At 40.5% G+C, this 26,701-nt stretch overlaps 1 gene segment (V, D, J or C); it reads left to right on the forward strand.

Moving 5' to 3' along the window:
* Positions 1-23,684, forward strand: part of LOC126958591 (immunoglobulin heavy variable 3-33-like) — a 60,109-nt gene extending 36,425 nt beyond the window's left edge. The window contains 1 exon segment of the V gene segment in view: positions 23,202-23,684. Within this exon segment, the coding sequence occupies positions 23,202-23,602 (401 nt within the window).
* Positions 23,685-26,701: the final 3,017 nt, after the last annotated feature.

Genomic DNA, 26,701 nt, shown 5'->3' on the forward strand with positions numbered 1-26,701 from the left:
TGTGAGTCTCTCCTGCAAACACTCTGGATTCACCTTCACTGACTGCAGCATCAGCCTGATCCAGCAGGCCTCAGGATCAGGATTGGTGTGGGCAGCTGCAGGGAGAAATTCAAGAGGAAGTTCTCAGTGGTGCCCTCCATGACTACAAAGAAGGTTCACAGTCCCCAGGACACTCTTACGTGCATGGTCCAACTGACATCTTTACTTCTTTATCATGTTTGTTCTGTAAATCACAACGAATGGTGCATTCTTCATCTATTATACATTTGTTAAGTCTTTTTTGGTGTCTTTCGAAAAAACTGGTAACTTTATCCTATGTAATACCTGTTAAGTCCTAAAAGTGTTTTTTGATGTCTACTTTGTCTGAAATTTACACAGCTACTATAGCTTTCTTTTGGTTTATGTTTTCATAATCTGTGCTTTCCCATCTTTATCTTTTCTATTTGTGAATATATAGGATAACTTTCTTGTACAAAGCTAATAGTTGGGTCTTGTTTTATCAAATCAACTATAATAAATTCTATTTTAAAAGTAATATTATTTTTTCTGTTATTTTTTGTTTAAATTCGTAGTTTATAATGATGTTTATTTCTCTATTAACAGATTATTTAATTCATTTTTTATAAATATGGTATTGGTTGCCATAGGGTTTACAATAAGAATTGCATATAATTAGATTCTAATGCAGATACTGTGATGGCCTTGATGTGAAGTACAGAGATAGTGTAACTGTGTGCTTTGAATTCCTCCTTCTCCCCAGTCATTCTTGTTTATCCTCAGTTGGCACTTACATATAAAATATAATATATATTTTATTGCTTTATATAGTTATATGCTATAGCAATTACAACGATAATAACTGCACTTCCTCTTGATTTTCCCTTTTTTTACAATCTTAATTTCTTTGTATAGATCTATGTTTTGAGTGCATGTCACATGGCTACTCACAGAGAAACTTTGCTAACATGTGCCCTGAAACATGAATCTGCTGACAAATTGTCTCAGGATCTTTTTTAATGACATAATTTTATTTGCTTTCACATTTTTATAAAAATGAAATGCATGTATAATTTCAGTTTGCATTTCGCTTGTAATTTATTTTCTTACATTTATTTTTTTTTCCAGGAGATGATCACATATTACATTCTGCTGGGCCTTTATTAGCCACGTTTCTGTGAATCTACTCAGGGTTGGATTTCAAGTGTATGGTTGCCACAGCTGTCAGAGTTGAAGTCAGCTTCTCCTGTTCACAAGAGCTTCAAGTTACTCCAGTGATACCTGCTTCTGTGTCCCTGTTTGGCTTTGGGTTTTCACATTTCATTCTCCCCAGAGACAGCCTCTTTCAGCTGTGACAGGTGCATCCTGCTGACACTTTTACTTGGTGATTGTTTGTGTGGTGAAGGGGCTTGGACACAGGGGCACATTCTCCAACCTTCTGACCTAGTCTCCTTCTTAGCTATGGGTGGTGTGACTGGCTCTGAAGCATGGCCTTACAAGTGTTTCTGTTCCTTCCCTTCCCCAGTGTCAGAGTGTCTCTTCCCAGCCACAGTGTATTTTCATCAGTATCCTCAGCTTCTGACCCACTGTCCTTACCCCACAGATTCAGGATTTCATTCTGCAGGAAAGAGATGGGAGGTGTTTCTGGGTAGAGTTTCCGTGGTGTCCTCTGTTTCTTTGTGTTCTAGTTGATTCTACCAGTGCCCACAGGACACAAGATTTAATAAATGTCTCCTTCATACAGTGAGGGGGGACTCAGCATTGAACAGAGCTGCTGTTCTTCCTCCCCAGTCCACACCACAGGACAGCAGGTGGGTGAGTTGTCTGGGTATTTCCCCAATTCTGTAGGAAAAGCCTGCAAGTGCCGGGAGTTTCACACTCACACCATTAGCACACACATCCTCAAAACTCATGAAACATTTCCAGGTTAGCTTTTTCCTTCTTCAATATGATGCAGTGAGTGGCACCTGCCCCAGTTACTCTAATAAGTGGACCCTAGTTCTCTCTGCAGGCCCCGATTTTCTCAGAATACAGGGATGTTTTTTTCTCTGTGACATCAACTCAGATATGTTGAAGGGTTTATTTTTTGTAGTTATTCATGGTTTTTGTTAACGAGGTCAGAAAAAGATTATTTTCTCAATTTTTACATTATAATGCTTAGTATCTAATTTCTAAATAAAATTCAGAAAGTGAGACAACATATCAGGTATCCATTATTTCGTGCATTGTCAAATAATTTGAGAAATATTAATGTACCAGAATACGATGAACCGTTGAAATCAAGGCATGCCTCATTCACATAAGAACATGAGGATATTATAAAATAATTGTGGTGAGTGAAGGAAGCTGAAGAATTCACAGAAAATCTAAAGTGATTTTATTTGTATGAATTGTAGAAGATGCAACTACTGTAAATTAACATGAAGAAGATCTGAATTTTCTGAGAAAAGGGTGGTAAGAGTAACAAGGTGGTGAAATGAAATTACAGATAAGTGAGAGAAAAAAATAGAGTTTAATTTAATTGCTAACAGCATGATTGAAGTGCTGATTCAATGACTGCACACATATATCAACATTTCCCAAATGCTGCACTATCAATTTGTTTTCATTATTAATTGATTTTAATAAAGTAGTAACAAAAATGAATATATTGGCTGAGAAAAAGCAAGAAAGAGATAAATATTGACACTTGAATAATCACAGACTCCTGACAATACACACATGTGAACACTGATTGTATATTTCAGGTAAACACTACAAATGGTAAAATTACATAAAGTGTTATGACAGGTGGGACATCCTGAAACCCCCTCTAGGCATGTCCCACACCACCCTGGAGCTGTCTCAGGGGAGCCGACTCCTCCAGTGTTCAGCGTCACAGGCACAGATAATAGGGCTAACTCTGTCCAGATGTGTGATATTGGACATATTGCACAGCTGCTCTGTTCTGCATGTAATCATCTTCTCTAAAAATGTGACATTCACACTTGCATTAAGTACATTCTACAAGTATGTAAAAATTAAATAAGACGATGAATACTAAATGATTATCAAGACACAATCACATAATCTGAAGTTATATTTCCTGAGAGATAGAATTGACTCCAGTGTTTTCCGGGACACTCTCATCTGCTCTGAGCACTGCCTTCTCCTCAGCCGGCCCACCTAGAGCTTGCTATATAGCAAGAGACATGCAAATAGGTCCCTCCCTCTTCTGATGAAAAGCAGCCCAGCCGTGACCCTGCAGCTCTGGGAGAGGAGCCCAGCCCCAGAATTCCCAGGTGTTTCTATTCGGCGATCAGCACTAAACACAGAACACACCATGGAGTTTGTGCTGAGCTGGGTTTTCCTTGTTGCTCTTTTGAAAGGTAATTGAGAGTGAAGTAGAAATACTGTGTGTGAGTGGACATGAGTGAGAGGAACAGTGGATATGTGTGGCAGTTTCTGACCTTGGTGTCTTTTTGTTTGCAGGTGTCCAGGGTGAGGTGCAGCTGGTGGAGTCCGGGGGCGGCTTGGCAAAGCCTGGGGGGTCCCTGAGACTCTCCTGCGCAGCCTCCGGATTCACCTTCAGTGACTACAACATGCACTGGGTCCGCCAGGCTTCAGGGAAGGGGCTGGAGTGGGTCTCAGGTATTAGTTATACTGGTGGTAGCACATGGTACGCTGACTCCGTGAAGGGCAGATTCACCATCTCCAGAGAGAACGCCAAGAACACACTGTATCTTCAAATGGACAGCCTGAGAGCTGAGGACACGGCCGTGTATTACTGTGCGAAAGACACAGTGAGGGGAAGTCAGTGTGAGCCCAGACACAAACCTCCCTGCAGGAACGCCGGGGAAATCAGCGGCAGGGGGCGCTCGGGACCCACTGATCAGAGTCAACCCGGAAGCCGGTGCACACGGAGGCTGATTTCCTGTCAGGATGTGGGACGTCATCTTTCTACAGTTCCTCTAGTGAACCTCTCTGAGTTCAGAATTCTCTGATTACCAATGTCATCTCTACATATTTTTTAAACGACTATTTATTATGATAACCTATTTTCATATGCACAAAATGCAGATTGTTGCTTACAGAGATGAAAAGTCCTCACCAGGATCAGAGTCCTGAGGAAGCTCAGCGGTGCCTGGTGAGTTTTCTCCAATCAGACCCAGGACAGAAACCTCAGGGAGATTCCTGGACTAGAACAGTCTTTGGAATTCTGATCGCAGTCAATAGAGAGGCTGGGCCAGGGTCAGTGTCATGTAGAAGCTCACAGGTTTCTCGTCTGACCCTTCTCCTGACACTAAAGCCAGTCAGTATCAGCACTGACCTAGTGCTGCTTTTGCTCACAGACTTCGTTCTTTCTTTGTAGTGTTTGTTCTTCCTTTTAAATTTTATTTTCCTGCTTTCTGAAAAAGAAAAAGGTGGTCTCAATGGTCTCCATTCCAGGGCTCAAGGCATTTTCTTGGAGCTCAGGTGGGGCTCAGGCTGTGTCTCCTGCAGCAACGTGGGAGAGGTTGATGGAACTTCGTTCTCTCCCCATTTTCTCAGGACCCTCCACTGTGTTGTGTGTAGACTCATCTGGGAATGCAACTGGTCGTTAATAGTGAAAGGGATAAACTTATTTGATCAAAATGGGATGTGGATGTGGAATTAACCCTGTTCTGTGCAAACTATCAGACTCATCTGCTTCAGCAGTAGTGTTAGAAAGAGGTTGTAAAATTTATCGGAATCAAAACGGAGCCACTTATGAAGCTGGGGAAGGCGATGAAGCTGGGAAAGGCCATGAAGGTTCTAACACCCATATTCCTGGTAACAAGAACTATCATAAATAGACTCTGCACAACCACAACTTTGCACCGAAGCCACCACAACCATAAAATAATTACTTTTCCAAGAATATCTGCCCATCAAACTGCCTGTACAACCTTATACCAATGTCACCCCTGTTACTGATCCTTCTACCCCAGGATAATTGTCTCAAAACAACTGATGTAATACTCCTCATTTTTCCTTAATTTTTTTTCTTTCCATACCAACCTGAATGCACCCATACATATTTCAATTGCAATACACATCCTAGAATAAATATTATTATATTTTAATAATATAATATTATTATATTGTATTTTAGAGTCTCTTTCTGCCTGTTATTCAGTTGACAAGCTACAGATGGACATGCCACATTTCTGTGAGATGTAGAGAATGACACTTTTTAGACATGGCTAGGAATATCCAATTTCCCTAAGTGATCCCTCAATAAATGCAGGCTGGAAGTCCCGGAGAGAGATGAAGCTGCTGAATCACCATGGAATTTCATTTTCTCCAGTTCTGCTCTGAGGCCCACCCATTTTATCAATGATAATCTACTTAACCTAGAGTCAGCTGATGACAGGTTTAATAGCATCTATTAAGTAAATTCACAACAAGATATATATATACACACACACATATATGTGTGTGTGTATGTGTGAGTGTATATATATATGATATATATTTAAGATGGAGTCTCACTCTGTCACCCAGGCTGGAGTGCAATGACATGATCTCGGCTCACTGTAACCTCTGACTCCCAGGTTCAAGCAATTCTTCTGTATCAGCCTCCCCAGTAGCTGGGACTACAGGCACACGCTACCACATCTGGCTAATTTTTGTGTTTTTAGTAGAGACGGGGTATCACCATATTGGTGAGGCTGGTCTCAAACTCCTGACCTCGGATGATCCACCCGCCTCAGCCTCCCAAAGTGCTGGGATTACAGGCATGCACCACTGCAACTGGCTAACACCGCACATATTAATATTGGATTGAATAACTACATAGTCTACCATCAAACTTACCATTACCCAGAGGGAAGAATCTCTAAAATGACATCTATATTTTTATGGTGTAAAACTGACCACTTTACAATCAGGCAATTATGATTTTGCTAATGAGTTGTAGTTGTGTGTGTATTTTGGATATAATCCCTTTTTCAGATGCCTGGCTTGTAATTATATTCTCCCATTCTGTAGGTTGGAATTATTTCCACGCTTTGCAGACTCTTTTTGTTGTGTTGTAATTCCACTTGTTCAATTCTGCTTTTGTTGTCTGTGCCTTTAATTTGAAATATAGGAAATCATTCTTAGTATTATTTTCTGGGTGGGGGAAATTTTACAATTGCAAGCCACACGTTTAACTATTTAACCCATTTAGAGTTGATTTTTGTGTTTATTCCAAACTAAAATTCTTAATTCTTTGTAAGCATAGATCCAGTTTTTCTAAAAGCGAGACATCAGAAAGACTAGAATATTCTAAATTGACCACAAAGTTTCATTTAAGTGGTTTGTTTATTTAGTTCATCAAATTTGACATAATCCCTTGTTGCAAGAAATCCAAGTGAAATAATAGTAGTCGTCCAAGTTTGGTGTGTCTAAAAAGGCTTATAATAAATAAATATTTAAAAGTACAAATATAGATATGATGATCATATTGTGTTGCTATGTGCTATAATGTCTTTTTATAAAGTTTTTTAATTTGGAATATTTTGTTTTTATTTAAATATTAAATATATACCAAAGATATTTCATGATTAATACTGGATAAAATACAACAATAAAATTAATACAGATGAATACACCCTCCCACAAACACACACCCACACAGAAAAAAGTGAAGATTTTAAACCAACTGTGTATCTGATCCTATCTCACTCTCTGTGTACTCAGGAAGAAGTAATTTTGCTAACTTTTATGCTCATTTTTCAATTGCTTTTAGATGTATTACACATAAATATGTAACCTTAAACAAAATGCTACTGAGCTTTATATATCTTTGAATATTATTTAAGTGGAATTATATATATAAATAATAGGTAGCAAAAATTTTTTCATTCCTTGTTGTGAAACACTTGGGTTGATTCCATTTATTGCTGTAATAAACATTTCTGTTGTGAACTTTATTATTCAAGTACCTTTACATTCATTTGTGTACTAGTTTGCTTCCTATGCATTATGTTTAGATTTTTAAAAATTTTTTAATTGCTTTTAATGGGTTTATAAAATTTACATTTTTTTCCAGCAATGTATGAAATTTCCATTATGGTAATCTTTACCAACCTTTGAACTAACCAGAACTTAAACATTTGTTTGACTGGAGTATGTAATTTATTGATTTTTGATTTTCATTTTCCGCATTGTTGATGTTTTCAGTATAGTTTCCAGGAGGTTGTTGGCTATTCAGATTTCCTCTTCCATAAAATGACTATTTAAAAATTTTGCCCACTTATTTTCTATGTCATTCGTTGGTTATTTAAAAGAGTTCTTTATATATATTTTTATTAAAACCTTTAACACTGTTTATATATATATATATTTATATATATATTTCTAGTTGGTAGCCTTTCTGTTTTCTGCATAGTAAATACTGATGAATTCTTAGTGAGACATATCAATCTTTTATTTAAAACCTCATGGTTTTTTATTCCTAGGATTTCCTTTTTCATACTAATCATAAACATATAACCTGCAATGTTTCATAATTTTTTTTTTGTTTTCATGAGTTTTTAACACATTTAGAATTGCTTTCTCTGTGTGAAATGAAATAGAGATAAAATTATATTTTTATATGAATTAAAAGTAGCAGGGGCTGGGCGCGTTGGCTCACGCCTGTAATCCCAGCACTTTGGGAGGCTGAGGAGGGTGGATCACAAGGTCAGGAGTTCAAGACCAGCCCGACCAATATGGTGAAACCCCGTCTCTACTAAAAATACAAAAATTAGCTGGGTCTGGTGTTGTGCACCTGTAATCCCAGCTACTCAGGAGGCTGAGGCAGGAAAATTGCTTGAATAGCCTGGGCAACAGAGCGAGACTCCGTCTCAAAAAAAACCCCACACAAGTTCCCCTGGGATCAATCAATAAATATTTCTTTCCAAGCCCTATTACTCCTGTTGTTAAAGATTCGTGGTGTTTTTCAAAGTTTGGGGAAATTATAGCCTTTTGGCTTTGACTGCAGCAGAAAAGTAAATGTGAAGCTATGAAATCACTCAGCGAATTTATTGTTTTGACAATTAATATAATGTATTTTAAATGAAAAAACCTGCCCATTAAATATTTTTGTTTGTGCCTGAAATATATTGAGTTTGCCACATTGATCCATTAAATTATGCTATATAGTTAGAATAAATTTAAAAAATTTTTTGTTTTATAGTATGGGATACAAGTTTTTTAAGAAAGTAAATTAATACAGAAGTACATGAATGATTACTCAATATGACATTTGTATCTTAATTCAGCATTTGAGCATAATTTTATACTCAAATAACTTATAAGTGGAAGACTAATCACACTCTAACTTTCCTGATTTTTAATAATTTTGCTAGCTTCATAAGTTAGAAAAATAATCACAAAATTTCTCTTTCTATTTTACATAACATAGATCAAATTTAAAATAGTAACATTTTGTGTTTATTTTATACTACAATTTTTGTCTGTGATAAACTAGATGATCTCTCAACCACTTAGAGAAGTTCATGCTGACTTTTATATACATTTTGTTTCAATATAAATTCTTGCCATGAATCAAAAGTACCTTCAAGAGAAAATGATTTGAACTAAACAACTCATATGATTTGGAAACACTTTTATTGTAAGCCTTTAATCTAAACTTTCTGACTCAAACAGAAAGAGATTTTTAACAGTCCACTCCATTATTATTTCTACTGGGTCCCTATCTTAAAATTGAGAATATGTATTCCCCAAAGTAAAATGTATACATATAGAAAGTACATATTTATCTTTAGAAAGCATTCTTCCTTGATACTTTTATAGGGCTTCTTTTAGACTAAATGCAGGCAGTGATTTGTTTTTAATTTGGTGACAATATTAAACCGATATCTGAATTATTATAAAATACATTTTCTCTGTATTAAAATATCTATCTTTATTTTCTATGAGAGTTCTACTAAAACTATTAAGACAATTAGAATGGATTATTGTTTCATAGTACAAATTTGCATTTAGGAAAGAAAGGAAAACTAAAAGTGTTGACATTTGACTCTATTTTTGTTGTTGTGGTTGTTGTCGTTGTTGTTGTTCGAGTCAGGGTCTTGCTCTTGCTCTGCTGCCCAGGGTGGAATGCAGTGTTGAATCATCGCTCAACAGTCTCCACCTGCTGGGCTCAAGCCATCCTCCCACCTCAGCCTCCTGTACAGCTGTGACTACAGGCAGGTGCTCACTACTCAGCCTGGATAAATTTTTGTATTTTCTGTAGAGATGGGATTTTGCTATGTTGCCCAAGCTGGTGTCCAACTCCTGGGCTCAAGCGATCCACCCGCCTTGGCCTCACAAAGTGTTGGGAATACAGCTGTTTCCGGGAGGCTTTTTTTTATTGTTTTTTAAATTATTTTTCTTGCAAAGTAGGTGATACCATTTGACCCAGCAATCCCGTTACGGGGTATATACCCAAAGGATTTTAAATCATTCTACTATGAAGACACATGTGCACATATGTTTATTGCAGTACTCTTAACAATAGCAAAGACTTGGAACAACCCAAATGCCCATCAAGGATAGACTGGATTAAGAAAATATGGCACATATACACCATGGAATACTATGCAGCCATAAAAAAGGATGAGTTCATGTCCTTTCCAGGGACATGGATGAAGCTGGAAACTATTATTCTCAGCAACCTAACACAGGAACAGAAAACTAAACACCACATGCTCTCACTCATAAGTGGGAGTTGAACAATGAGAACCTGTGAACATGGGGAGGGAAACATCACACACTGGGGCTTGTTGGGGGGTGAGGGGCTAGGGGAGGGATGGCATTAGGAGAAATACCTAATGTGGATGATGGGTTGACGGATGCAGCCAACCACCATGGCACCTGTATACCCATGTATCCCAGAACTTAAAGTATAATGATAATAATAATAAAAGATCCTGCAAAAAAGTACCAAAACATGTGTGACAGTAGGGAAAGAAGTCTGAGTGGAATCTGCCTCTGATTCCAGGACATTTCACCTTGTATGAGTGGTGACGTTCTACTGATTGAGTCAGGGCCTTATTTCAACCTTCGCACAGCAGGGGCTGCACACAAAGTAGCAGGGAAGAAGGACCTGTCACCTTATCTGCTCTGCGCTGTTACCACATCCCCACTAAAAAGAAACCTTACATTTGTTTATTAAAATGTGCTGCTCTGTGCATGGAAGAAAAAGAAAAAAATTAAAATCTAACATGTATGTGCATATTGGTAGGGGCTTCACAGTAGTTACTCACTGCTTAGAAAGTGTCTCTCTTTAAACTTTCATCACTTTATTTCCTTTGAACATTTGCCTTCAATTAGAAAATTAGTTATTTATAAAATTTTTGTTGGTACATAATAGGTGTATATATTTACCAGCTCCATGAGATGTTTTCATACAATATGAAATAGGCACATGATGGAGAATGAGGTGTCCATCCCCTCAATATTTTATTCTTTGAAATACAAAAAAAAATTCCAATTACATTCTTTAAATTTCTTTAAAATATACCATTAAGTTATTATTGACTATAGGCACCTATTGTGCTTTCAAAAAGTAGGTCTTATTAGTGTTGACCCAGTAGTGGATTTGCTGGGTAAAACGCTACCTCTGTTTTATGTTCTTTGAGAAATCTCCACTCTGCTTCCCAAAGTGGCAAGACTAATTTTCCATGTGTGGTTTACTTCCACATCTGTACATGAAGAAACATTGATTCCAACAAAATGTAATTTACACAAATAAGTAAAACTAAAATAGTGTAATCAGTTCAAAGTGCTTATCACAGCAAAATTTTATAATAAGAGTATTTTCCAAATACCATCATTGTCACCAAACTCCTGCAAGGCACAGTCACCTTATCTGGACCCATCTTTTCCTCAGGCGTCCCACCCCAGAGCTTACTATATAGTAGGAGATATGCAAATAGGGCCCTCCCTCTGCTGATAAATCCAGCCCAGCCCTGACCCTGCAGCTCTGGGAGAGGAGCTCAGCCCTGGGATACCCAGGAGTTTCCACTTGGTGATCAGCACTGAACACAGACCACCAACCATGGAGTTTGGGCTGAGCTGGGTTTTCCTTGTTGCTATTTTAAAAGGTAATTCATGGAGATCTAGAGATGTTGAGTGTGAGGGGACATGAGTGAGAGAAACAGTGGATATTTGTGGCAGTTTCTGACCTTGGTGTCTCTTTGTTTGCAGGTGTCAAGTGTGAGGCGCAGCTGATGGAAACTGGCGGAGGCTTGGTACAGCCTGGGGGGTCCCTGAGACTCTCCTGTGCAGCCTCTGGATTCACCTTCAGTGACCACTACATGCAGTGGGTCCGCCAGGCTCCAGGGAAGGGGTTGGAGTGGGTAGGATTAATTAGAAACAAAGCTGATGGTGAGACAACAGACTACGCTTTATCTGTGAAAGGCAGATTCACCATCTCCAGAGATGATTCGAAAAGCATCACCTATCTGCAAATGAACAACCTGAAAACCGAGGACACGGCCGTGAATTACTGTGCGAGGAACACAGTGAGGGGAGATCAGTGTGAGCCCAGACACAAACCTCTCTGCAGGGGCGCGCGCGGCCACCAGGGGGCTCTCGGGACCCACTGCGGACAGGACCAGTCCCAGGAGCAGGTGCAGGGGGAGGTTTCCTTTCTCCTCAGCTGGAAAAAAAGTTAGGTTTGTATTTGCAGAACTCTGGAGCATTCTAGGCTGTGTTATTTTATTACTCGTATTTATTATAAATTTATTATTAAATTTTAGGAATTACTAAAATTCTGTATATATGTATCATTTAAGTATATACTTTCAAGAAATAAACATTCCTAATTATTTTCACTGATTCTTGCAGAGTTTTAGTAACATTTGTTGACATCAGCAACTATATAGCTATAGGGACATAAATTTATACTCATAGACATATGTGCGGACCAGGTGTGGTGCTTCACACCGTTCACCACAAAGGAATTTTCAACTCTCTTGGAAGTCGGGTTCATTTTAAAATTAGTTATTTTTTTCATTTCAATATCTGAAGATTATTGTATCTGACTATTTTAGCAGAAAGTGAATTATGGGAACTCGAACTAACCAACTGAAAATAAATTCACAACTAACTAAACAAGATGCCAGAATGTGATTGGCTCTAGGCTTTGTTAATTCAGCAGATTATGTACCCAGGCTTTAAATTTACCCATATTCTTGTTTCCTTCATGGCACAGTCAACTCCCGTTATTTAAGAAATCGTGACTGCATTCCCAAGGTTCATGCACAGTTATAAAAATAGACTGGGTGAGATGAGGAGTTGACTGTTTAAATTCCCCTCTGAAGAAGCAACATCAACTCAACAAACCACCTCTTTTCCCCCTGTGTCTAGAGCTATGTCACAGGCCACATGGACCTAAGTCCTTGATGAAGATAGCAGGACTACATAAATTGGGCTGATCGTTTTTATGCTATGAAATTAGTAGACAGCACTGCACTCCAGCCTAGGCAAGGGAACAAGTCTTTGCCTGTAAAATAAAAAAGAAAGATACATTAAGAGACACTGACTTTGACATTTTGGATAATAATATTTTCACGACCCAAATTTAATCACACCCACATTGTTACCTACATCTTCACTGAAAAGTTCCTAGTCATGCTGATTTCCATCAACATTCCACGTGTTCAAATCTGAACATCCAAGACAATCTGGAGAATAAAATACACTGAGGGCAGCGATACAGGTGTATATTCAGCACCTCTTAACTCAGGAGGACTCAATACACTCTGGCACACTGCTACCTTTCTGAATGGCTCACAACGACTCCAGCTCACTCTCCATCCTCCTCAAATATCTGGTCCCTGTTTGCCCTATGTTCACTCTCTGCTCTTAGTCTATGCTCTGAAGTCTTCGCAGAGGTGAAAATGAGCTGTCAGATGGAATTTACTATTTCATTTAATGACCACTCTTCCCATATGGCTGATTTCTTTTGGACTGTTCATTACTGTTGATTTTCAAAGAAACTTCACTTGAATCTTTACTCTTTTGCATTTTGTCTCTATAACACTGTTGGGAAGTTTTACCTCTAGCATTATAACATGATCTAGCCACCTGCCATATTTGCGGCAAACAATACCTACAAATTCAGAAGCTCTTTGGTTGTCTTTCCACCAAATACAATTCTTTCTGTTCTCTGTGTGAGCATATCCTAGCATCCCTGTACACACCCTCATAGATGTTTACAAGCCTGTGAATTATTCTCCATAAATAAAAATGTATCTCAATTACCCTCAATGTTCATAATTCTGAGGGTGAGGAAGGTCTTTCTGGATCTGTTCAAACAAAAGGCCCAGAGATCCCCTGGGAGACAAGGAGTTCACGTGGCTCTGGGATGTTAGGTCTCTTTCCCTCTGTTGTCCCACAGGTCAGCTCACTTGTTCAGCTCCTCAGGAGAGAGCCCAGGTTTATCCTGATTATACAACACTCCCAACTTCTGGTGATTCTCCTGCTACCCACATCCATGGAGACAGATTATTTATTATATAATTCACAAAACTAATGTCAAATGCCCAAGTTGCAATACCGCACACCATAGGGTATGTTCATGCAAATCAATGGAGGAGAAAGTCTTTCAGAGACAGATGGATCTGAATTGGTAAATATGTAGGTAAGGACTCTGGACTTGAGTATAATTTTCCAGCCATGTTTCACAGGTATGACCTATCAGGGAAGGACCAGAGTTCCATGTGCTCTCAGAGAGGAGGGCTCACAGATGTCCTCTCTGGTTCCCAGGAAAGGTAATTGCACTAAACTTGGTGATGAGACTATCCTCCTGTGCTGACCTATTACAGTTTTTGACTGAAATTGTCACTGCAATCCCCAATCTGCATATTTTCACAGAGAAGTGTTTACAGGCCAGGCCACATTCTCAGGGTCACACATTGAGAACGATGGAGACATGTGCCACCACCTTCTCCTGAGATCTCAGACAGAATCCCAAATTTCAAAAGGTCCCAGAAGAGCAGCTCTCAGATTTTTTTTTTCCTTAAATGACGCACTCTCTGGGACAGATATTTTCCCGCTACCTATGATGGATGTTCTGAATTGCAATAAAAAATTGCATGGATTTAGATTTGTATGAACTCACTGTGATTAACATATTCAGCTGCGGCCCTAATATTTTTGAATGGAGATTTGACAGTTTAGATAACCTGGATGTTTGGTTGGTTTCATATAAATCTTCAAGGGTAGAACAGCATTGAACCTATTCCAAAATCTGTCCTTGATCCATGATCACACTCATCTCACAGACCAGCTTCTTCAGCACATCTCCCTACCTGGAAGAAGACGAATCTGGGCTTGGTGAGGGGAGGCCCCAGGAAGACAACTGGGTTCTCAGAGGGCACAGCCAGCAACCTCCTCACAGTGTGAACCCAAAAGACTGGGGCCTCCCTCATCCCTTTTCACCTCTCCATACAAAGGCACCACCCACATGCAAATCTTCACTTAGGGACCCACAGGAAACCACCACACATTTCCTTAAATTCAGGCTCCTGCTCACATGGGAAATGCTCTCTGAGAGTCACGGACATCCTGTGCAAGAACATGAAGCATCTGTGGTTCTTCCTCCTCCTGGTGGCAGCTCCCAGATGTGAGTGTCTCGGGATGCAGATATGACGATTTGGGAGGCTGTCTCTGATCCCAGGGCTCACTGTGGGTCTCTCTGTTCACAGGGGTCCTGTCCCAGCTGCAGCTGCAGGAGTCGGGCGCAGGACTGGTGAAGCCTTCGGAGACCCTGTCCCTCACCTGCGCTGTCTCTGGTGGCTCTATCAGCAGTTACTACTGGAGCTGGATCCGCCAGCCCCCAGGGAAGGGACTGGAGTGGATTGGACGTATTTCTGGTAATAGTGGGAGCACCGACTACAACCCCTCCCTCAAGAGTGGAGTCACCATTTCAACAGACACGTCCAAGAACCAGTTCTCCCTGAAGCTGAGCTCTGTGACCGCCGCGGACACGGCCGTGTATTACTGTGCGAGACACACAGTGAGGGGAGGTGAGTGTGAGCCCAGACACAAACCTCCCTGCAGGGAGGCGGAGGGGGCGGGCGCAGGTGCCGCTCAGGACCAGCAGGGGGCGCGCGGGGCCCACAGAGCAGGAGGCCGGGTCAGGAGCAGGTGCAGGGAGGGCGGGGCTTCCTCATCTGCTCAGTGCTCTCCCTCCTCACCAGCACCTCAGCTGTCCCCAGGGCTCCTCTTTCTTTGATATCTGTGGTTCTGCTTCCTCATATTCTTCTGCCAGAAAAGAAAGGAGGAAGGCACATTCGCAAATAACTGCTGAGTGAAAGTAGCTGAAGAATTAAGAGAGCACTTCATAACTTCTATTTGTATAAACTTCAGAAGGTACAATTATTCTCAAGTAGTAAAGAAGATTTGAAATTGGTGAGAATTGGGTGTTGAAAGTAATGGGGTAGTGAGATGAAATTACAGGGAAGTGACAGAAAGATTTAGGGGTCAAATGAATTGTACACAACTTAATTGAAGCCCTGATCAAAGGGTTGCACACACACATTAACATTTTCCAAATTGTGCAGTATATGTTTGAATTAATGATTTATTAATTGTACTTAAAGCAGTAGCAAAGGAAAAAATCAGTATGTTGGTTGAGGAGGAGCAAAAAATAGATGGGTATGAACACTCAAAACGTCTCAGACTCTTGAAAATGCACATGCATGAACAGTGGTTCTCTCTAGATATTTTAGGAAAATAGCAGAATACAAAAAAAGAAAAGAGAGATGTCCTGGCAGGGGTGGAATCCTGCAGACCTCACTAGGCATGTCCCACACTGCCCTGGAGTTGTCTCAGGAGAGGAGTCTCCTCTAGGGGCACAGAGGCACAGGCAGAGATAATGGGGCGAACTCTATCCAGCTGTGTGACCTGGAATGCATTGTACAACCACTCTATTCTGTATGTAATTTATCTTCCTTAAAATGTAACATTCACACTTGCATTAAAAGTACTCTGTAAATATGTAAAAATGAAATAAGATGATGACTGCTAAATGATTATCAAGGCACAATCATATAATATAAAATGATGTTTTCCTGAGTGATAAGATTACTACCAATCTCCCCCAGGGCACTTTATCTGCTCTGAGCCCTGCCCCTCCTCAGGATTCCCATCCCAGAGCTTTCTATTCAGTAGGAGACATGCAAATAGGTTTCTCCCTCTGCTGATGAAAACCAGCCCAGTCCGGACCCTGCAGCTCTGGGAGAGAAGCCCCAGCCCTGGGATTCCCAGGGGTTTCCATTTGGTGAACAGGACTAAATACAGAGGACTCACCATGGAGTTTGGGCTGAGCTGGGTTTTCACTGTCCTTGTTTTAAAAGGTGAACTAGAGAGATTGAGTGTGAGTGAATAAATTTGAGGGAAACAGTGGATATGTCCGGCAGTTTCTGACCAGGATGTCTATATGTTTGCAGGTGTCCAGTGTGAGGTACAACTGGTGGAGTCTGGAGAGGACCCAAGACAACCTCGGGGGTCCCTGACACTCTCCTGTGCAGACTCTGGATTAACCTTCAGTAGCTACTGAATGAACTTGGTTTCCCAGGCTCCAGGGAAGGGGCTGGAGTGAGTAGTAGATGTATAGTATGATGGTAATCAGATATGTTATGCACAATCTGTGAAGAGCAGATTCACTGTCTCCAAAGAAAGTGCCAAAAGTCACTGTATTTGCAGGTGAACAGTCTGAGAGCAGAGGGCGTGGCTGTGTATTACTGCATGTGAAGCACGAGGCACGAGGCAAGAAGACGTCAGTGTGAACACAGACACAGAATTTCCTGCAATGATATGGGAGGAGGCTGGGCTAAAGGGGGCACTCAGAACCCACAGAAAACTAGGGCAGGTGCAGATGGTTGTCACGGGCTGCTTTCCTTCAGGGTCTGTGGCTTCCTCTGCATGCAACAGTTTCCCTGTGAGCCTCTCTACATTTATGATTCTGTGGCTACCCCTGAGGTCTCTGGATTAGAAAAGTTTATTATAAGAAGAGGAAACATTCTCATTTGTCACCAAGGCACATGTAAGTAATGGAGGCATAAAAATGCGCAGGAGCTGGGTGAGGCTCTAGACTCCGTCACCCAAGGATGCCAGTCTCTCAGCTAGTGCTGGAGATGGGTAGGAATTTGATGGAGCTTCCCTAACTACCTCGTGGTCTAAGTTAAGTCCAGAGAGGCCATTGGTACCTCCCAGAGCACAGTTGTCCATCAGGAATCTTTCTCCCATGTGTCCCAGCAGCAGCCACGCCTCAGTATCTCCACTGTGCACAGCCATTGTCTGGGAGGAGCTCCCCGGATGGGTGTCTTTGGCACACACCAGGTGACGGGTGTCAGAGTGCAGTGCAGCAGCTGGCGGCCTGGTCTATTGGGCTCCCTGATGCTGGAGGGACGGGAGGTGCATTTTCAGGGCCAGCACCCTTTTTATGGGTTTTTATATAAAAACAATTATTTTAAATCATTTTCTCAGATGACATAGATAACTAAGAACATAATCTGCAAAGAAATCGTAATTTTCAATGTTACCCCAAATGTATAGTTTCCTGATTCTGTGTAAGATCCAGACATATTATTGCCTTCCTCATGAGAAATTGTGCTAGTAAGTCTGAAATCAGTTTTTTCTCATATTCTTTGTTTTCTGCCCAAGTACAGAGATCTTGATTAAAGTAAGTTAGGTTCTTTCCACACACTAACGCTCACTTCCCACAGAGAAAGAGCAGAGGTTGTCCTCACTCTGAGTCTGAGGGAGGAGCTGTTCCTGTACAACTCAGAGCCTGAAGAGACCTCCAGGTGCAGCTTCAGAGAGTCAGGTATTTCTCCGTGTAAGTGACCTCCAATGCCTGTGATTGCTGCTCAGGTCTAATTGTGGGTTCAGAATTAGGACACCCTTTATATGATCCCATCTGAATCCTAATCTTAAAATCACAATTATCATGGACAGAGATAGTTCAATGCCCATTCTCCTGACATCAGTTTCTCTTTATTATAGGGTTCCAAGTATGGAGAAAATGTGAAAATATATTTGTGTGAATCTAACATCACAATCCACTGCATTACTCTAGGAAACACAAAAATTGAACACAAGTAAGCTCTTCATTCTCATAAAAATGTGTGTATTTTGGGAATTTCAATGTGTTATCCAGAACCTGTACATGCAAACAACTGTGTTTCTCAGTGCAGGCTTGGCCTGGTGAAGCTCTCACAGACCCTCTCCATCACCTGCGCTGTCTCTGGATTCTCCATCATAAATAGTGCTTCCTGCTGGAGCTGGATCCATCAGCCCCCCGTGGGAGGTACTGGAGTGGATCAGGTGCATAGGTCATGAAGGGAGCACGCATTACCTCCCTCTCCTCAAGAGTCCAGTCACCAACCCCAGATCCATATCCATAAATCAGTTCTTCCAACAGCTGAGCTACGTGAGCAGCAAGCACATAGCCGTGCATTTTTAAAACAAGACACAGTGAGGGAACAACTGTGTGAGCTCACACACAAACCTCCCTGTAGGGGTGCATAGGACAGCCGGGCTTGCTCAGGACCCCAGAGTCCCTCAGGAAACCAGGCAGCACTCAAGACCATTGCAGAGGCACTCAGGTCACCAGGGGCTCTCAGGAACCATCGAAGAAAAACAGGACACCAGAGGGCGCTCTGTACAGCAGGATGACTGTGGTCCTGGAGTAGTGAGCCTTAAGTCATCAGCAGTTGTGCACCAAAAAATAGTGTGACAACTTATTCTACATAGTAAGAATAAAAATAATGAATAAGAAAGAAGATAAGGGTTCAGTATGGGTGGACAACACCCAGGTCTACAGAAATGAGATGACTTTAAAAATATAAGCAAAGACTAATGAGAAAAAGAAGGAGGGGATGGGGAATTAGACAGGGTCCTGGTCTAATGTCTTGGGTAGAAGTTTCTCACAATCAAGGACTATCAGCTTATTCTGCAGGTCTTAGGTCAGCCATCTGCTTAAAAACATCAGAAATGCCAGAGGATCTATGAGGGTGCTCAGTTTAACATCTCCTATTTGAGTAGCTTTACAGTTGTGTAAAATTCTTAATTGATTCTTTTTTGTTTGTTTTTAGGGACAGGCTCTCATTCTGTTGCACAAAGTATGGTTGTGTGATCATAGCTCACTGTAAATTTGAGCTCCTGACTCACATAACTTTTCCATCTTAGCTTCCTGAGTATCTCCAAGTAGATGGGCACACCACCCCTACCCTCCTTATTTTTTAAACATTTTTTCATAGAAATAGCGTCTCTTTATGCTGCCCAGGCTGGCTGCGATTGCCAGGTCTCGTGGGGGTTCCCTCACTTTGCTTCTGAAAGTGGTGTGATTATACGGATGATCCACTGCATCTGGCCTGCATTGAGTCTTCAGTTGTAAAATATGAACCCGATAATTAACTGCCTGAATGTTTTCTGAAGTGAATTAGTTTAAAGTATCTGATAAGATTCCTTCTGATATGATTCAAGAGCAGTATTTTCTGCTGATGTTCCTTCTAATTCCCTTGCTGAAGATCACAGGGGATTCTGGACAAAACGTAGTAAAAAGGCCGCCTTAAACTCTTCATTATTAGAGTGGCTATCACACAGGAATCACTTTCAGTATTTTGTAACACATGCATGCAATAGAACAAACATGATCTCTGGGGGTAGAGTCTATAAACGGATGGGCCTTTTAGCTGCCAAGTCATAGGGTAATAACTGATGCACCCTGAGGGGTGGACCATGATTCCACAGTACTAGTGAGAGAACCCTGGGCCAAGAAAGTTTTACATTTTATACAAATTGATAATTTTTATGTAGAGATGCCATTTTTTAAACATTCCCAGAAGTTTGTGAGTGGGATTGACTGTCTTGTATGAACAATGACAATGCCCTCCTTGATTAGATAATATTGTAAACTAGGCCGAGCTAGCGTGTTTGCTGTATTGAATCACTGTATATTTTTTAGCTCCATGTTAGCTTTTTGTTTGCCTGTTAGCATTTGCTTGAACATGATATTTATCAGCTTGAAATTCTCTCAGCCCCGAAGAAGGGGCTAGATTTTCTTTTATACTTTGGATTAGAGAGGGGAGGGGGATTCTAGCTGTAGCAATCTTACAGAAGTAAAACAGATAAAAAGTTAAAAAGACAAATGGTTACAGGAAAACAAACAATTCCGGGTGCAGGGGCTTTGAATTCATCACAAGGTGACAGGTGTGGGGGCTCTGAGGGACACAAACGCAGGGGCTTTATGGTGCTATCTCCCTAGCGAATTCCTGGGAACTGTGGACATTGCTTGCCACGGTACCTGATCAGTGAATGGGACTCTTTGATGTGCTGAGAGTCAGCTTACACAAGTTAACTCCTTGAGGAAGGGGGTGGGTAAGGAGTCCTTGATGTCTTGCAAATGAAGGAGCCAAATGGAGTCTGTCGGTTTTCTCAGCTAAGGGGGAGTCTATTCATATTAAAACAAGGTTAGGTAGCTGAGGGAGAGTCTATTCATGTTAAAACAAGGTTAGGTATTACAACTATTTTATGAGAGACAAGACAACTTTAACAATTTTCACTGCAGGCATGTCTAGGCAAGTCCCCTGTGCACAATGACCTTGATGTGTTGGAGATTCTATGGGGACCCTCTCCTGTCTGCCTAGGAGAATACTCTGCCTCCTACCTCTATCATTTTCCTCTTTGAAGAAGTACATCTAACTGTCCTTAGAATACAGCCAAAGACCAATCTTAATTGCTTCCAGCTGATGGGGGATGCTGTTTGGGGGAAGATCTCTCTTGGAGGCCTATCTAAGTGACCCCAGGAAAAGGGAGCCATTATCCCAGGCTTCAGTTGCATGACCATTTGGAATTTGATGGTTTGAAAATGAGAAGAGACAAATCGGGTTATTAGAAGACATGTATCAGAACCAAACAAGTTGGTAAAGAGTTTGAAAAACAATTCCAAAGCTGCTGACACGCCCAGATAACTGGTGACTGTAGTTATGCCTGCGAAATGTGGGTGCATGGGGCTTGGCTTTTTTGATAGCTCCCTGGGATTTATTTTCCCAAAGAAACCACCAGGTTAGGGGCACCCTATTTATTCCCATCACCTGGCATGATTTGAAGGATAATTGCTTAGAATTAAAATATTGATCCAGATTTTTTATATTCCCCACCGCTTTTTGTTTCTTCTGGGCTGTAGCCAGAGATCATTGACTGCCCCTCAGGAATAAGCAGAGTTACTCTAAAATGCAGGCAAATGCTTAAACAACTGAGGAGATTCGAGTTTAAAGACAAGTGTGTGATATGTTTTGAAATACAACGTTTCTCCTTCCAGTTTTGGTTTTTGTTAGAAGCAAATAATGATAAGACTGAGTTGTTTGCAAAATAAACTTTAGTCTTAAACTTGGCCTGTTTATTTGCATGAAGTCCAGCAGGAATATTAATAATAATTCTGTAGAAAAATTCTTCAAGCACTAGCAGCTTCAAAGTCTAACACTAAGAGCATATGCATCCTCAAGCAACTCACTGAATATTTCCAAGCCAGCCTGTTCCAATCTTAGATACCATCCAGTGATATCTGCCCCAGGTACACTAATATATGGGTCCCGGTTCTCTCTGCAGCCTCCTCTCGCCTCAGATTTCAGGTTGTGTTTATTGTTTGCTTTCTCTCTGATTTCAACTCAGATATGTTGAAGATTTTTTTTTTTATTTGTAGTTGTCCAGGTTTGTTGTTTTTTTTTTTTTTTTTTTTTTTTTTTTTTGAGACGGAGTTGTCCAGGTTGTTGTTAATGAGGCCTCAGAAGCCTCCCGAGTAGCTAACAGAGCATAGTTTACTCGGGGTTTTTACATTCCGATCTCCCGTGGTTCCGCCCGTCTCGGCCTCCCAGTAGCTGAGCTTTTCTCTATCAAATCCATTAACTGCTTTTCTCTATCAAATCCATTAACTGAGAGAACAAATCACATTTGGTTACAGGTGAATAATTAAATAGTTTGGCATATATTTATGTACTAGAATCTAATGCAGCTTGAAATCAAGGCATGCCTCACTCATATAAAAACGTGGCTAAATTCTCAAGTAATTGTGCTTACTGAAAGAAACTAAGGAATTAAGAGTAAATTTTACATGACACATTTGTAGAAATTTTAGAAGTTGCCACTATTGTAAATTAACATGGAGAAGATTTCAGTTTTTCTGAGAATATGCTGTTAGGAGTAATGGGGATGTGAGTTGAATTTCAGAGAAATAAGAGAAAGATTTCAGGATTAATTTAATTATTCAAAACCTGGTTGAAGTGCTGAGTAAATGGTTGCAAACATAGGTCAACATTTTTCAAATCATTCACTATACATTTGAATTAATTATTTATTAATTGCACTTGAATAAAGCAATAACAAACTGATGAAATAATATTTGACTAAAATGGAGCAATAAACAGATCAACATAGATCAACATTAACACAAAGAATATGACTGACTTCTGAAAACATACACATGAAACGTGATTCACTCTACATATTTAGGTAAATTACAGAAAGTTGACATAACAGATGGGGAATCATGCAGACCTCACTAGGTGTGGGCCACACTGCCCTGGAGTTGTCTCAGGAGAGCAGCCTCCTCTGGTGAATAGAGCACAGTCCCAGATAATAGGACTAATTTTTTTTAGATGTGTAATCTTAAACATACTGCACAACTGCTGTGTTCTCTATGTAAATTATCTTCTATAAAATATAACATTGAAACATGCATTAAATATATAGTGTAAATATGTAAGAATAAAATAAGATTATGAGAGCTAAATGTTAATCAATCCACAATCACATAATATAAAATTATATGTTCCTGAATGATATAATTATTCCAGTCTCCCCCAGGACACTTCATCTGCACTGAGCCCGGCCTCTCCTCCGATGTCCCACCCCAGAGCCTGCTATATAGTGGGGGACATGCAAATAGGGCCCTCCCTCTGCTGATGAAAACCAGCCCAGCCCTGACCCTGCAGCTCTGGGAGAGGAGCCCAGCCCTGGAAGTCCGTGGTGTTCCATTCGGTGATCAGCACAGAACACAGAAAATTCACCATGAAGTTTGGGCTGAGCTAGGTTTTCCTTGTTGCTATTTTAAGAGGTGATTCATGGAGAAATAGAGAGATTGAGTGGGAGTGGACATGAGTAAGAGAAACAGTGGATATGTGTGGCAGTTTCTGACCTTGGTGTCTCTCTGTTTGCAGGTGTCCAGTGTGAGGTGCAGCTGGTGGAGTCTGGAGGAGGCTTGGTTCAGCCTGGGGGGTCCCTGAGACTCTCCTGTGCAGCCTCTGGATTCACCTTCAGTAGCTATGGCATGGACTGGGTCCGCCAGGCTCCAGGGAAGGGGCTGGAGTGGGTGGCAGTTATATGGTATGATGGAAGTAAGAAATACTACGCAGACTCTGTGAAGGACCGATTCACCATCTCCAGAGACAATTCCAAGAACATGCTATATCTTCAAATGAACAACCTGAAATTGGAGGACACGGCCGTGTATTACTGTGCGAGAGACACAGTGAGGGGAAGTCAGTGTGAGCCCAGACACAAACCTCCCTGCAAGAACGTGGGGGGAAATCAGCTGCAGCGGCTGCTCAGGACCCACTGATCAGAGTCAACCCAGAGGCCAGTGCACACGGAGGCTGATTTCCTGTCAGGATGTGGGACGTCATCTTCTGACAGTTCCCCAGGGAACCTCTTAAGTTTAGAAATCTGTGCCTAACAACGTCTTCTCTATGTATTTGAAAGAAATTATTTTAATATGGGGACCTATTCTCACCGGCACAAAATGCAGATTGATGCTTACAGGGATGAAAATTCTTCAACCACGGTCACCAGGATCAGAGTAGTGAGTAAGCTCAGGGCTTCCTAGTGAGTCTTCTCCAGTGAGACCCAGGACAGGGACTTCAGTGAGGTTCCCTGACTAGAACAGTCTTTACGGATCCTGGTCACAGACAATAGAGAGGTTGGGCCAGGGTCAGTGTCATGCACAACCTCACAGGTTTCACGTCTGGCCCTTCTCCTGACACTGAAGGATGCAAATCAGCATCTGCACTGATCTGGTGCTTCTTTTGTCCCTAATCCATTTACTTTCTTTTGTAGTCGTTGTTCTCATTTTTCCATTTGCTTTTCCTGCTTTCTGGAAAAGGAAGATATTTTCCCTGTGGTCAAAATTCCAGGCCTCAAGCCCTTTCCTGGCGCTCAGGTGGGTCTCAGGCTGTGGCTGCCACAGTCACGCGGGAGAGGCTGGTGGGACTTTCTTCACTCCTCCTCACTCAGGACCCTCCACCGTGTTGCATGGAGACTCATCTGGAAATGCAAGTTGCCAGTGGGGACTGAAGGGGACAAGCTTGTTTGGTTAACGTGGGATGTGGATGTGTTTCTAATCCTGTTCTGAAAAATCTTCACACAGTAACGTTCTTCACTAGTGGTGTGAGGAAGAGGGTGTGAAAGTTGTCAGAATCAAAATGGAGCCACTTGTGTTATAATCTTTACAGGTGAAGCTGGAGAAGGTCATGAATAGAGGGTTCTCATGAACATATCCCTGATAACAAGAATGGATATTGTGGGGATATCTGCCCTGCCAGTCCCTGTCCATCTTTAAACTGATTCCACCTTTTTTATTCTTCTATCCCAGGATAATTGTCTCAAAACAGCTCGTGTAAGCCTCCTCGATTTTCTTTTAAAACACTTGTCTTCATTTGCCTGCTTAAATATGCCCATGCATATTCCCATTGCAATGCTCATTTTCAAATAAATATTATTTGATTTTGGGGAGTCTCTTTCTGTCTGATATTTAGGTGTGACAAGCTGCAGTGGGACACACCACTTTCCTGTGAGATGTAGAGGATGACGATTTTGGGGGATGGCTGGAAACATCCAATATCCTCAGGGCCGGCCATCAGTAAGTGCAGGCTGGCAGTCAAAGAAACAGCTGAAGCTGCTTAATCACTATAGAGTTTTACCTTCTCCAGGTCTGCTCTGATGGAATCAGGGCCAAGCAGGTTAGCAATGATAATCTGCCTAACACAGAGTCAACTGATTACGTTTTAATAACCTCTATTACAAAATTCACAACACCGCCTGGATTAGTGTTTGATCAAATAACTACAAAGCATTGTCCAGCCAAGTACACCATAAGACGGACCGTTACCCATGGAGGAAAACACTTAATATGAGTTCTAGGTTCTTACATTGTTAAAGGTGTAAAACGGATTATTTTTAAATGAGGCGATTTTTATTTTTGCTATTGAGTTGTAAAAGTTTCTTTTATATTTGAACATTTAAACTTTTTCAGATATATGGCATATTATCCAATTCTGTAAGTTGTAATTATTTTGTTGCTTTGCAGAATCTTCTTTAAAATCTATTCTTCCAGTTGTTCAATTCTGCTTTTTTTGTAGGGGCTTTGAATGTAAAATCCTGAAAAAGATTGCTAATTTTTAAAGGTTGGGAGTTTTACAATTACAGGTATTACATTTAAATATTTAAAACATTTAGAGTGTAATTTTGGGAGGCCGAGGCGGGCGGATCACAAGGTCAGGAGATCGAGACCACGTGAAAACCCCGTTCTAAAAATACTAAAAATTAGCTTAATCCCAGCTACTCGGGAGGCTGAGGCAGGAGAATGGCGTGAACCCGGGAGGCGGAGCTTTGAGCCGAGATCACAGAGCGAGACTCCGTCTCAAAAAAAAAAAAAAAAAAAAAAAAAAAAAAAAAAAAAAAAAAAAACATTTAGAGTGAAATTCTACCAGTTTCTTAATTATTTTCATGTGAAAACCAGTTTTCATAACATCCTCTTTCAAAGACACTATAATTTAGTCATTTTATATTGATAGTTCTCATGCTGAAAATCAGTTTGTCATCAATATGTGGGTTTATATCGAATCTCTCTATATGCATTTATGCCAATATCTTTCGATGTTTGTAAATAAATGTTGAGGCCTGGAAGTGAAATGCTCAAGCTTTATTCTCGCCTTGTTACAGATATTAGACCAAAACATTGTAACCTTTTACTATTAAGCATAATAACAGCTGTGACTTTTCTTAATGGCTTTTATTATGCACAAGTTGTTTTCTTGTCTTCCTACTTTGTTCAGAGTTTTTATAATGAAACCCCGATTTTTTCAATTTTTTTCCTGTGTCTGATGAAATGTTACTGAGATATTTTTTCTTTAGTTTTTTAATGTGGTATACCAAGTTGATTGATTTGAGGATGTTGAATCAACTGTGCATCTCAAGAATAAATTTGAGTAGCTCACGGTGTATGGTCTTTTAAAAGACTTTAGAATTTAGTTTACTAACATTGGGGATTAAGTTATGTCTACTAATGATATTGGTCTGTAGTTTTCTTTTATCGTGATGCCTTTGTCTATTACTGGTAAAACTATAATGGTAGCCTGCTAGAGTTTAGAAGGTATACTGCAGACTGCCTTTAAAATACATTTCATCAGTGGAGAAATGGTGATAGTTTTTTCTTCAGTTTTCTCTTGGGAAGAATTTCATGTTGTTTAAAAGATATTTAGAATGACTTAACCTTGCTTATGGGCTTACATTTTATTCCTTTCTTTCATTCTTTTTGAAGAACCGCTTACCTTTCCTATTTAATTTTAGGTTTATTTTTATATTTGTGCAACATATTTTGAGGTGAAACTTGGTGGATTTTTTTCTAATAAGTTAGAAAAAATAAATCATTTAATTGACTACT

The sequence above is a fragment of the Macaca thibetana genome, chromosome 7 (assembly GCF_024542745.1).
Source record: "Macaca thibetana thibetana isolate TM-01 chromosome 7, ASM2454274v1, whole genome shotgun sequence".
Lineage (NCBI taxonomy): Eukaryota > Metazoa > Chordata > Mammalia > Primates > Cercopithecidae > Macaca > Macaca thibetana.